Below are 14,606 nucleotides of genomic sequence, written 5' to 3' on the forward strand. Positions count from 1 at the left end.
CCCCTTCCACCCTCCGTGTATTATTTACGTCTTTATATTCATTGTTTAACTCTGATAAGTGAAAACATATAGTATTTGCTTTTCTTTTTCTGAATGATTTCACTTAGGATAATGGCTTGCAGTTACATTTTAAGGTATTACTAAATTCACACATCCAAGATCCCAATCTTCCTATAATCCAGTTGGGCAGGTGAGAAAAACATTTCTCTCTTACTGCTTTCAGAATTTTTTCCTTCATGCTGACTTTAGGTAGTCTGGTGACTATATGCCTTGGTGATGTTCATCTTGCAAAGTATCTCCAAGTGCTCTCTGAACTTCTTGTATTTGATGTCTACATCTCTAGCAAGACCAGGGAAATTTTCCTGGATTATTCCCTCAAATATGTTTTCCACACTTTTTACTTTTTCTTCTTCTCTCTCAGGAATGCCCATTATTCATAGATTTGGTTGCTTTACATAAGCCCATATTTCTTGAAGGCTTTGTTCATTTTTAAAATTCTTTTTTTCTTTATATTCATCTGACTGGGTTAATTCAAAAGACCAGTCTTCAGGCTCTGAAATTCTTCCTTCTTCATAATCTGGTCTGTTTTTAAAGCGTTTAACTATATTTTGTACCTCCTTCAGTGACATTTTCATTTCCTGAAATTCTGTTGTTGATTTTTAACATATCTGTCTCTTCTTTCATATCTTGCATTGTTTTCCTGATTTCTTTGTGTTGATTTTCAACTTTCTCTTGGATCTCATTGAGTTTTCTTACAATCCATATTTTGAATTATTTATCTTGTCATTTCAGAATTTTTATTTTAGTTAGGATCCATTGCTAAAGAGCATTCTTTTCTCATGGTGCCAGAGTTCCTATGCTGGATTTTGTTTAGGTGAGACTTTTTCCCCCTTGGGGGTGTGCCTTAGTGTATGTTGGGTAGGATCCTTTGTCTTTGCTCCTTTAGCCCTGCGCATTTCTGTCAGCAGATTTTGTACTGGTTTATACAGTTCAACCTCCAGGGCAGTAAGTGCTGACTGTAGCAGAAATAGATGGGTAGGTACTTAATCTTTATTTACTGGGAGGTGCTCTCTGCTGTTCAGATAGGTAACAGACTGGTCTGTGGAATTTTTAGTACTCTGAGTTCCCTATCACCAGGAGTGGTGGGGGACAAAGCTGAGTGGAGCTGGACCACCAAGCTCAAGAGCACAGGCACCAGCCCTGAAAGGGGTTACCCATAGGAGTGACTCCAGACACCAACCCTGAGTGGGGTCCTCTACAGGAGTGACTTCAGGGAGGGACTTCATCCCTCAGCCCTATACAGACAGCTTTGTAGCTCACTAGTTCTCTGATGTGGGAACACTGCTGCTTCAAGTAGAGATGAGGAGGGCTCTGCCTTTCAATATATGTGGGTGGGTGTCAGCTGTGGAGGGGTCAGCTGGTTGAGTCAGCCCAACCTCAGACTCTGGGAAGAGTGGTTAGGTGCCAGTGGTGGTAGACTGGACTATGCAATCCTTCAATCCCTAGACCCCTAGATGACCCACTAGAGGGTGTATATGAGTCCTGGAATCACTGGTCTGGGACTGGGCCAGCAAACTTATTCTCAGGTCCCCAGGATTTGGGTGCTGGCTGTGATAAGGAGAGATGGACTGATCCCCAGATCACTGGCAGAACTCTCAAGGAGGGGCAGGGGCAGGCAGAACGCTGAGGCAGCAGTAGAATGCTCAGACTGTGGGAGCCCCAAAGTTCATTATTTTTTTCTTATGCAATGTCTAATTTGCCAACAGTCCTATCCAGTAATTTTTTTTTCTTCAGTTCAGATGTTATAGCTTAAATCTCTAGAAGTCTGATTTTGGCCCTTTTTATATCTATTTTGCTTCCACTAAATATGTTTAATCTTTTCTCTAACTTCTTGAGCATGTTAAATCTAATTTTAATAGTTGGGGTTGTTGTTGTTGTTGTTGTTGTTGTTTTGAGTTGGAGTCTCACTCTATCACCCAGGCTGAACTAAGGTACCACCCTCACAACCACCCAGTGTCGACCTGCTGGGCTCCAGTGATCCTTCTGCCTAAGCCTTCCAAGTAGGCAGAACTACAGGCGTGCGCTACCATGCCTGGCTAATTTTTTGATTTGTTGTAGAGATGAGGTCTCACCATGTTGTCCAGGCTGATCTCAAACCAGCGGGCTCAGGCAATCCTCTCACCTCAGCCTCCCAAAGTGCTGGGATTACAGGCTTGAGCCACCACGCCCAGCGTAATAGTTGTTCTTATGTCCTAACCTATTAATTATATTATCTGTGGCACTTCTGGATCCATTTGGATTGACTAATTTTTACAACCTTTATTATGGGTTATATTTTCCTTCTTCTTTGCATACCAGGTAATTTTTTTTTATTGACTACCAGACATTGTAAATTTTAACTTATTTAGTGGCACATTTTCTTTTTCTTTTTTTTTTTTTTTTTAGGTTTGTTCTATAATGCAGCTAAGTAACTTGGGAAATTAGGTTTTGCTTCTTAGGCTTTGTTCAGCAGGACCAGAGGAGTTTACTCTAGGTCTAATTTTTCTTCAGTATTAAGACAAAACCCTCCTGATTGCCTGACACTCTGAATATAAGTTTTCCTGCTGCGGCTGGTGGGAAAAGGAGCTATTCCCAACCCTGTGAGAGCTCCAGGGATTGTTTACCGCTAATATTCAGGTAGTTCCCACACACACACGCAGACATTAATACCCAGCTAAATAATAGTGGAGGGACCGCTGCAGATCTCTGAAGTTATTTTTCTGTGCAACTTCCTTCTTTCTGGGAGTCTTACAGACTCTATTGGCCATAGTCTCCCTGGACTCCAAGTTTAAGTTTAATCTCCTCAACTTTGGAAGGCTACCATGCTCTGAGCTCCCCTCCCTGTGCTAAGGTTTGAAACTCTCTCCAGGAAATACGCTGGACAATCATAAGGAGCACTTTACTTGATTCTTATCTCTCAGTGAACACGGTCTTCATTCCCTGATGTCCAGTGTCTTAAAAAATATTTTATATATTTTATTTATATTTTTTATTGTTTAAGGGAGGAGGGTAAATCTAATCCCTATTACTCTATCTTTGCCAGAAGCAAAAGTCTATGTTGGGTATTATTCTTGAGAGACAGGTTAGAATAAAGAAAGCACAATGGATTTGGAGTCTAACATCCTGATTTCAAGTCCCAGCTCTAGCATTTACGTTATTTGACCCAGGGCAAGCTGCTTAACCTCTCTCATCTCTCTGATGCTTAGTTTTCTCTTTGGTAAAATGTTTACTGTGCAAGATTGTGCTGAGAATGAAATGAGATAAATGTGTGGAAATATCTAGCTCAGCTCCTGAAACTTAAATAGTACTTAAAAATTTTCCCCCCTTTTTTCAGAGACATGACTTGGGTAGTACAGCTGGCATAAAAATGGGAGGTAGGGAGTTGAATCTTGTTTTTCTGAATCCCAGTCCTATACCACTATATTACAACCACACTACCTCTTCTTTTTTAAGGACCCCAAATTACATGTCACCTAGGTCTCACACCACTCCCCATCATGTTTACTTTTTTTCAGAAAAAAATATGGTTCAAAGTTGCCAAGTGCTTTTAGGAAGCAATTTTAGGGATTAAAATACCAAGTCAATACATTTAAATTTTACCCAAGTCTATGTGATGGTATGACTGACACTCTTGAATTTATTAAAGACACCAGAGTTTTTAGTCACTTTTTTTTTTGAGTTGGAGTCTCACTCTGTCGCCCAGACTGGAGTGCAGTGGCATGCTTCGGGCCACCACAGCCTTGACTTGCTGGGCTCCGGCGATCCTTCTGTCTCAGCCTTCCAAGCAGCTGGAACTACAGGCGTGCGCTACCACACCTGGCTAATTTTTTGATTTATTGTAGAGACGAGGTCTCATCAAGTTGCCCAGGCAGGTCTCGAACCTGTGGGCTCAGGCAATCCACTCACCTCGGCCTCCCAAAGCACGGGATTACAGGCTGAGCCACCAAGCCTTCTCAACCCTTGGTGCTATATGGAAAGGGAATTTGAGGTTATATGGTTACTTGGAACTGCTGCAGTCACATCTGAAACACTGAACTTGGAAAGGTATTAACAGTTGCACACTCATTTCTCTCTTATGTGTGTGCGGTCTTTCTCTCTCTCTCTCTCTCTCTCTCTCTCTCTCTCTCTCTGTCTCTCTGTCTCTCTGTCTCTCTCTCTCCATCTCCATCTTGTGAACTTAGGTTACCGCATTCGCCTGGGCTCTAGCACTGACAAGAAGGACACAGGCCGGCTCCATGTTGATTTCGCACAAGCTCGAGATGACCTATATGAATGGGAGTGTAAACAGCGTATGCTAGCTAGAGAGGAGCGGCACCGTAGAAGGATGGAAGAAGAAAGATTGCGCCCACCATCCCCGCCTCCAGTGGTCCACTATTCAGATCACGAATGCAGCATTGTTGCCGAAAAACTAAAAGGTATGGAAGATACTCAAGCTTCATGGTTTAAAGAACTTTTTTCTTTAGGAAAGTTTAGTAACTACAATTGTGTTGTTGAGTTACCCCTTGAATTTCCTACTAATGAATTCTAAGCCTTTCTTGTGTTTGATGAAAGCTAACAGATAGAGAAGTGTACCTAATAACTCAAGAACCAGAAAATTTGTCCCTGTCACCTGTGACTCTGCTCCTTCATTGTCTCAAGGGGTGACATTTCTCTCTCCAGATACAAGTGACTAGGAAGAAACAGGTTTTTCTCACTTTTCCACATCAGGGAATTTTAAGTATATTCAATGACTTGGGACCTGTATGTGTCCCCTTTCATAGTGGATACAAGTTATGTTTTAATTTTAAGTCAAATGAGTGAATCAAGATGATAGAACTTGATGTAAGCCTGAAAAACTCTGGTGCAATTACCATTTTAAAGATGAGAAAATGGAGGTCCAGAAAGTAGTCACAGTGTACAATCTTCTTAGATTACTAAAGGACTTAGCCACTATCTCTTACAAAAAAGACTTTTTTAATAACTTCAAAAGGTCAATTTATTTTACACAGTGACTATGGAGACTTCTAAACATTCCTAAATCAGACTACTTTCCCATTAGTTTTGATTCCTGTTCCCCTTGCTTTGCTGCCAGCCATTTCACTAATTTAACATTAATTGCCCTGCCTGTTCTCCTGTCCTAGTAGCTCGAATCCAGTCTTTCTCATTTTCTGACTATGGTTTATTTTATTGAATGAATGCTGGTACCAAATTGATCTTATTGATGACACCAATCCAGCTCTAATGGTAGGAATTTTCCCTATTCTTTTAATTCCAGTTCAGCTAGATGTTGCTAATTCTACTTTCCAGATAGGTCTCATTCACTACTCATCTGTGCCACGTAGCCTAAGGGATTCACACATTTAAGAATTTTAAGAAATCCCTTTGGGTTTATTTTTTTTTACCTTCTGTAAGGGATAAGCAGAAAACCTAGAGTCCAGAATAGATCCACAGAAAAAATGATATATTTTGAAAAACTGAAAAAGCTGAAAGGTTTGATAAGATGCCAGTTCCAAGACTTGCCTATACACAACACCAAAAAAAATCACTTTAAGTTTTAAAAAAGATGAATTTGCTGGCTTTGTGGCCCTCAAGAGAAGCAAGAACTGAGCATCAACATAAAAACTTTATCTAAGTGATGAAGTGAAAGCCTGCTATAAAGGGCGACTGACCACTTGTTATATGTCTGCACTGAAAAAAAGGCAAAGAGGCAAGAAGATCAAATTGCGGTAAAACAAATTTCCACTTGACATAAGGGTTTCTAGTCAGAGAAGGATGTGAAGCCCTAGTATGGGACTTCAGTGGTTGCTAATGGACTTTCCCTCTCAGGAGTCTAACAACAAAATGTATAAGTAGCCATCTGGGGAGCTGAACCAGAAACTTTGGAAGAGCTGTGCTACTATCTTAACTAATCCGAGAATAACTCCTAAGTAGCTGCACAAATCTACTTGGAGAGTTCCTCAGGCAAGAGAAAAAGAATGAGAATAAATATAAAAATAAAATGAATTGCATCACAATAGATTGTGACTGGGACTGAGTGGAAGGCCTAGAACTGTGGATTGGATGCAGGAGTGATATTATAAAAGGTCAAAGATATAAGTGTTTATACCTAAAGAATTACCCACTTCACTTTTTTCCAGGACTCCTTCTAACACTGTAATTCCATAGACCCAGGGTAAAGTTCCTGTCAAACTCAAATTAAACTCAGGTCTCAAGTCTCAAGTTTACTTTTCTTCGTTAAAACACAGGGTTGTAGAATTCTGAAGTTCCCTCACTAATTCATATCTCCTCTTCTCTTCTCTTCTCTTCTCTTCTCTTCTCTTCTCTTCTCTTCTCTTCTCTTCTCTTCTCTCTCTCATACATACACACACGTACACACACATACACACACACACACACACACACACACACAAACACACACACACACTCAGAGAGGATAAGAAATTTGCGATATGTGAAAAACCATAATATCAGTACAGAGGAGTTTTTGTTGAGGAAAGAAGTGACATTTCTCTTTCTGAAAATCCTTCATAGACTACAACAAATCTAACAACTTTTGAGTCTTTCATTCCTCTGATCTGTCTACTTGCCTGCTGCTTGCATGCACACATATGTGCATGTATGGCTCCTCATCCCTGGCAGTTTGTTTAACCACAACTGCCAAAAGGCCATGGTAGCCTTATTCTAAAACTAAATCCTTTTTTTACTTTTACAGATGATTCCAAATTCTCAGAAGCCGTACAGACCTTGCTCACTTGGATAGAGCGAGGAGAGGTAAACCGTCGCAGTGCCAACAACTTCTACTCCATGATCCAGTCAGCCAACAGCCATGTCCGCCGCCTGGTGAATGAGAAAGCTACTCATGAGAAAGACATGGAAGAAGCAAAGGAGAAGTTCAAGCAGGCTCTTTCTGGCATTCTCATTCAATGTGAGTGGAAGTTAGAGTTCTACTGGAAGGATGAGAGGGCACTTCACTTAGTCACCACTTGCTCTCCACAGGAACTCATGCCTACAGAGCCATCTTGTGTCAAGAACCGAGGCTCTCTTCCTCCCTATCTTGTGCTCTTCTATTGCCAAATGCCCAAGCTTCAGTTTCACAGGCTACAAATAGGCACCTCCTGTTTTCATTGTCTCTGGAATATCTGCTTCAACTCCTGAGAAACACTGATACTTAGGCCACATCTTATAGTTTTACAGCCCCAGGCCTCAGTGGAGGGTTGCATATTTTATTACTGAAGTTACGATGTGGCGTCAGCATTTTGAAACTGCTTTTCTTCAGATTTACATCATTACTGTCATGTAATAAGCTTTTAATGATAAATGTAATTATATTTCCTAAGTTGGTTGAAGAAAAAACAAATTTGCTACTTCTGCATTTTGTGTTTAGTTTCCTTTCTTCCACTACCTTTGCTGGATGTCATAGATACTGGGATGCGATGAGAAGTCACCAAAATAGCCATTTTCAAAAAGAAGTATCACTCCAAACCTATCTAGGGTCTCTTAGCTGAGCTAGATCAAATACATTCTCAAGTCATGCTTTTTGTTCACCATATTGTAAAAGTATGCACTCAAACCTTTTCAGTAAGGAACTGCATTCACCTTAAAAATAAGGGTGCAATTTTATGACTTTGCTCTTAAACAATTATGGTCTACTCTTCCCATACTTGACTTCCCATACTTGACTCATACATAATTGGGATTAAGGAGGAGTTGTTCCATTTGCCACTTGTATTTTGAAAGTATATATGGGCATAAAATCTAGGAAGTGAAAGCACATGTCTTCAGGACTTAAGAATAAGCAGAAAAAGAGAGCAGCAAGCATCATAGGAATAGAAATCCTTAAATCATTAGTATACAGGGTGCAAACAGAGCTGTAAAGAAAAAATAACACCTCTGGATTTTCATACTGTGAATACCCAGCCAGACAGGGGCTCCTGTGTTGCTTTTTATTTCTCAAAAACATCCTAAGCTTCCGCTCTCTTGAACCGGTTAGGATAAAGCCCCAGAATATTTGTACACACTTCTCTGTTTGGCATTTTAAGAGACCATGAAAAATATGCTCTAGGACTGCACATACACAGTATTCTTCCATAAAACTTGTATTTCTCCAGTCAATGAGTCTATCTAGGTAGACTTAAAAGAGATTCAACCCATCATAGGTTTTGATATGATATTTCTGGTTAAACATACCTCGGAATAGTAAAAGGATAAATTCTGATGAAGCATCCAAGCTTATTTCCAAGGGCTAGATTATGGAAGGAACCAATGGTAGAAATTTGCTGGTACAGTTTGCCCTTTGCTTTATTCTGTGTGGGGTCAATAGTGCTAAACTAAATACTAAACTAAAACATTTACTACAACTCTTGCCTCTCCTGCCTACATGCATACACATTGCTCATATTAAAACCTTAGTTGCTATTTTACCCCAAACTTCTGGAGTTCCCTTTTTTTCTTTCTGTTTAATGATGTCTCATCCTTTGAGGCCCCTTTGATATCAGAGTACTCCAATGCATGTAGCCTTTTCCAAGCACAACAACAGCGTAGTATAGTGTCATACCAAGAAGATACAAGACTGATGCTTCTCTTTTATCTTATTTATTTCCCCCTCTCTTTTGCCATCCCTGGATGATACTCTGGCCTGATCCAACTGATGATTCAACACTGCAGTTGAGCAGATAGTGGCTGTGTACCATTCCGCCTCCAAGCAGAAGGCATGGGACCACTTCACAAAAGCCCAACGTAAAAATATCAGCGTTTGGTGCAAACAAGCTGAGGTTGGTAACTTTTTACTCTAGCGGCCCCTCAGGGGGACAGTTTCTTTCTTTAGCAAGTTACTGATTTGGAGTTTAGCCAGAATTAAATAGTGCCAAGCTCCCATGGTCACAATAAGGCCCTAATGAAACACTAAGGCATGTTCTATAGCCTGTTGCTGTGTCCAGACCACCTGCTGTCAAAAGGGTAATACATGTGCATGTGTTATCTTGAATGCGTTCTGCTGGATGAAAACTTTAGTAGTGAAAATGTAACTGGGTTAATTACAAGTTTACTTTTCTAAGCTAGCTAGTTTTAGGTACAACGATAATTATTGACCTATACTTCCAATGTTAGTAATACTAGGGCTGTCTTACATTTTTTAGAATGTCTTGACAGTTGAGGCTGGAAGTTACCTGGTGTTACACGGAGCATTGAAATTTCTGAGCTTCTTTTATCAAACCCATCTAGTGATCTTTATAGGTGGCAACTTTAAAGGTAACAGAGGACTCTGATTTCAGGTTAAGGTTGACACATCTCTCTGCTTGTATTTAGGTGACATTTTTTAGCATAACACTGAAATATATGTGATGGGAAGTTTCACTGATCTGCCATTGCAAATGGCATATTCCTCAAGTTCTTTTGTCCCTAGGGGCAGCTTTCTTATCCAGTTCTGATACTTTCAATCCATATATGCAGCAACTTTTTCAAGTACATTTCTGAGTCCTCTTTGCCAGTCCGGTAGCAGTCCCATTATATCTATCAATGCTAGCTTTCATTTTCCTTAACTTTTTAGTAGCATTTATAAGACATTTACATCTATAGAGTACTTCCACATTGGTTTTCTTACCTGTATGGGCCTCACTAGATGGTGGAGTGGAAAGAATATTGAACCTGGAGTCAGACATGAATTCAAATCTCAGCCCTGACACATTATAGCTGTGTGATTTCGAGCAAGTTATTCAGCCTTTTTCAGTCTCTATTTCCTCATCTATAAACTGGAGATAATGAAACTAGTCTTATAGGACTAAATGAGTTAATAAATGTGTAAACAGTTTGAAAAAGTAAATAGTATTACATCAATTTATTATTATCAGCTTCGTAAGGATATAGGTATAGAATTCATGTTTTATACATAAAAAACCTGAAACACAAAAAATGTTAAGTGACTTACACAAAATTACAAAGTTAACAAGTGGACTACAAATTATTCTTCTCACTCTGATCTCTGGTACAAACTACCTTGTGGTCTTGGGCAAATCATTTAACCTTTATGGACCTTTGTTTCTTAATCTATAAAATAAAGATAGTAATCTATTCTCTTTGTCCTTCATGAAAACATATGAGATAGTTTGTATGGGAACAATTTGAAAGCCAACCATGAAGAGTATTTAGGGGAAAATAAACCAAACCGTGTTCATAAACTGATAGTCTCTGAGCTTCAACTCTGGCACAACAAAGGGACCTGAGACTCACTAGAGAGAAATCCCTGAAGACATCCATTTATTGGGTTGATAGAGTCAAAAAGCCAATAGGATCTTTACTTAGTTTTTTGTTTATTTGTCTTTGTTAAGAAGACAAAATAGGAAAAAAAAAATAGAAGCTGTTCTCTTACTGTGGTACAAAACGATTGTAGAATTCCAGGGCTACCTCATGTTGTTGACCCTCAACAAACAGAATTCAACTTTGTGATTCAAATGTTTACTGATCACTTTCTCTGTCTCAGGCATTATGACATACAACACAGGATGAAATGCCCTTTGCAGTCAGGGAGGTAGAAAGGTAACAAAAGTGATCAAAAAGAGGAGTGGCGTTTCATACACTTAGTATCAAATATCCAGACTCTTCAGTTCAAAAGAATAAAGGTTGAGAGAAAAATGCTCAATGTGTCTTGTAATTATAGAAAAGCAGCACAGGCATTAAGTGCCTGCTTTCCCTTCAATACACAGGTGACTTGTATCCCTCTTAAGGGTTAGAAGAAACTGTGAACTACCCCATCCTTTGAGGGAAGCCCTGCCAGTACGATGTTGCCTTTTCATAGGAGAAAGGGAGCTTCTGGTTGGAGTGTTGACTTGCCTAGGCCACAGTCCTTTTGTAAACTACATTGCAATAAAATATTACCCATCAACATTATTCATCAAGGCTCTGTGGTGTTATATCAAGCCTACCTATCTGGTGGGTGTATACTTGAGTTTAATTAGGTTCACAATAAAGATAGTTGTGCCAGTGAGCTGGACATTTTTCTGGGCCTGTAGAGAATGGAGAGCTTTATTACCCAATATTGTAGCAGAACTTCCTTGGCAGAGTGATGAGAATAAAGTACATGACTGGTGGGACTAGCCAAGAACTACATTTCATACTTTGCCGTGTAGACTTTGTAGAAACCTCAAAAATGGCTTTCTGCCTGTTTGATCGGATTAAATGAAGGTCCACTGTGAATACCCCAATCTTGATAAGTAAAACAACTGAGAGTAGAACAGAGGTCATGACCTTCCTCTGGCATTGCATTCCCTAAATATAAAAGAGGTCTTCCACTTTATGATGTGCCTCTTTAAGTCAGAGGGTTTTTTTTTTGTTTTTATTTTTGTTCTTGTTTGGTTTTTTATTCTCTGTAAACTTTCACTTGATAATAGGCAACTCTGAGGACTGAAATGAGGTATCCTGTGGGAAGTGAAAAAACTGTCCTCTTAAATTGTTGTTGCCTCTTAGCACCCCACTGAAAATTAGAGTGTCTCAAAAACTTCATCAACTAGACTAGCTTTTTTGTGACTTAGATATTGAAGCTGCAACTCATAAATCAAGAGTTTCATCAAGGTGGAAGTTTCTGACATTTAGCCCTTTTACCAGTTGCCTTTGGGAACAGGTCAGCCAGTGACTTCCTTATGACACAAAGTACTTATTCACTTACTCTGCTGAGAGAGAAGTTATGGAGTAAGAAGAAAAAGTCCCACCTTCAGGGAGCTTAGGCACTAACTTTGGTAGCGTATGTCATGCAGACTAGCTTGCTAATGAGTCTTTTTCATTGCTTTGCTTTCCTGATTTATATGTGTGTGAGGCTCCTGCTAATACAATTGCAAAGGGTTGTAAGAGAAGGCTAAAGTGCCTCCCCTTGCTAAAAGTTAATGTCTACAGTGACTTTACTGGTAGTTTTCTGTGTTGTGAGAATTCTTTTTCAATAGAATCATTTAAAACCTACATATTCTCCCAAGCTGGTCTAGATGAGCAGCTAAAACTTGATGTATTAAAAACTAGAGCCACAGCAATAAACACTAGGAGATACCACCTTGCATCCTCCCTACAATGAGGTTTTATGCCATTGAGCCAGAGGAAAAAGCACTTGATAATTGCTAGTATTCTTATAAAATGAAATACTGTGATTGCTAAAATAACTTTCTCTCTAGATTTACAGGCCTTCCATTCCAAACTCTGAAGAACTGTTTGCAGATAGATATTCAAGTCATCCACATACCCTTGTTTTAGGAGTCATCTGCACTAATCTCAGCTTATGGTCTTCAGCCATCAAAAACACACTAACACAGTTTGGATCAACCTAACTTGTATTTCCATTTTGTGTCATACAGTAGACATTAATTAAGAGCCTGAGTTTGTGCTTTGCTTCATTGTATTAAATTATATCTCAGAATCAAACGTCCACATAAGTATAAAAGCTATCTCCCTATCCTCTGCTCCTTTCCATTCCCTCATCCGACCCCTCCCCCCGCCAAGTTTCCTGTTAATGTTGAAAGTCCAGGTAAGTAAAATTTTGTTACACTTAATAGGGGACTTTAATCTTCTGGATAATGTTCCTATCATAAAACATGAATCAGATGAATTTAAGTCCATACAAATGTTGTGAAACTGTAGTTAGATAATTAATATGTAATTTGCTTACTTTATGATAAATCAAAAATGTCAGCTAATACAAAAGTGGTTTTTTTCATGCATTTTCCTGTCTTGAGTTTCAGTTTTATTCTGTATAAAAGTGCTTTGTCCTCCACTGTGGAGTAGTGTGTTATTTTCTAAGCTTCAGAAAAAGTTACTGTTTGTTAGAACAGACTCAAAGTCATTATAATGTGTTTTCAGAAATCACTAACAGTCCACCGTCGAAATGAAAAACACCATAGATCTACTGTGGGCAAGAGAGTAGTATAAAAACTTTAGAAGGGCTGTCTTACTTTTTTGAATGTAGTCCATCAGTGATATGACCCTGTCAATTTCAGGTAGCTATTTACAAATGCAAATTGCTAGAAGATATTTCTATATGCCCTTGCCACGCTTTTGGATTCAGCACTGAACCCAAATGTTAGAATGGGAAATGGGGCAAATCTGGGGGCAGATATTTTCTTTGCTGTCTTCACTTCAGCAACTCAGAGCCTCCCCCTGCCTTCACCTATGTCCAAACTAGGCAGGGTGCCTTCCTCAGGTCCATGCCACTTTTTAGCCCTTCACTTGGGAGGTATTTGTTAGGGTTTGCTCCCCGAAGTCGTGCTTTTCTGATCTAACCAGAAAATGGAGAAAACAATATCTTAGATATCAAGTACTTTAATGGTAATATTTTCAAAGAATTAAAATCTCCCTTTTTGAGGGGAGTACTGTCATTGACCAAATGTTCCCCTTAACTTTAGTATGGTATCTCATAACCTCTAATGTTTTATTTGGCTTTATCTCATCCATGTGATATAGTATTGGGTATTTATAGAAGAAAAAAATGATAACCCAGAGTTTCTTTGTAGCTAAGAAGGATTGTCTAGTAGACAGAGGGCTCTGAGTTCTGCCACTTTGCCTGACTAACTGAACAACCTATGAAACCCTTCCCCTTAGTTTTTCTTACCTTCATTTTGCTAAAGCAACTCTAAAGTAATTCTTGCTCCTGAAGTAGTTTTGAGACATTGAAGTAAAATTTGCCCATAGGTCTGTTATATATCTAGGGATTTTTAAAGATGTAAAAGACCTCTAGATAAGCTGTAGTACATCGTTATTTAACTTTTTATGTTTCTAAGAAGAGATTGTGCTTTCTTGCCTAACTGGGAGCAGAAATAGTTTTGTGGGTGCTGAGCAGCTACAGGACATGTCTTAGTTCTCAGATCTTCCTGCCCTGGGACATTTTCCTAGAAGGAGCACAATTTCCTCTTCTAAGAAACACAATAACTTTCCCAGGGTTAGGTGACATGTTTGTACATTGAGAGTTGATCTCTGCTTATATTCTCTGATAGTCTACGTTTTTGTTAAGGCAACCAGAAAGCCATGACTTTTCCTGCTGCTGTAAGTTGTACAATATTTGAATTTGCCAATATCAGACCTCATTATAATCACCTTTTCAGTAACGCCTCTTTGATGATAACTGAAAATCAGGCTCCTGAAATAGCATGAATTCTCAGAAATGAGAAATTTCTTTATTGTTCTCTGTGCATTGAGTTTGAATAAGACATAGCAAATCTCTCTCTTGACACAGCCCTTTAAAGTTCATTTTTCTCAAGCAAGTCATTATTTTCTTCTACTTTAAGTAATTGTCCCTGCAGCACATGGGAAATACTATGTTAGCATCTGATTTTTTTACTACTTCTTAACTATCAGTGATGATAATGAATAGCTCATTTGTTAAAGGGTCTTTTATTTATTCTCAGTGATAACTTAAGATAGAAATCATTTTTTCCTGATAAAATGAATGAAAAAGGAGGATACTAGCTGAAGTAATAACTATCAGCATTAATTATTTAAAAAACTATTTGAAATATATAATCCCCCTAAATGGAGGCAATTTCACCTGACAACTTTGGATATTTCCCAGTAGGGGCTAACTTAGTCAGATAATTCACTCAGTGCTGAGGATCCTTTGTCAG

At 39.0% G+C, this 14,606-nt stretch overlaps 1 protein-coding gene across 1 annotated transcript in view; it reads left to right on the plus strand.

The window, feature by feature from the left end:
- Positions 1-14,606, plus strand: part of ENOX2 (ecto-NOX disulfide-thiol exchanger 2) — a 295,559-nt gene that overhangs the window by 236,078 nt on the left and 44,875 nt on the right. The window contains exons 6-8 of the mRNA XM_008071461.2: positions 4,221-4,454; positions 6,731-6,943; positions 8,683-8,789. Coding sequence (XP_008069652.1) covers positions 4,221-4,454; positions 6,731-6,943; positions 8,683-8,789 — 554 coding nt within the window. The remainder of the gene's footprint in view (positions 1-4,220; positions 4,455-6,730; positions 6,944-8,682; positions 8,790-14,606) is intronic.

The sequence above is a fragment of the Carlito syrichta genome, unplaced genomic scaffold, assembly GCF_000164805.1.
Source record: "Carlito syrichta isolate Samal-C Ts95f unplaced genomic scaffold, Tarsius_syrichta-2.0.1 Scaffold314335, whole genome shotgun sequence".
Lineage (NCBI taxonomy): Eukaryota > Metazoa > Chordata > Mammalia > Primates > Tarsiidae > Carlito > Carlito syrichta.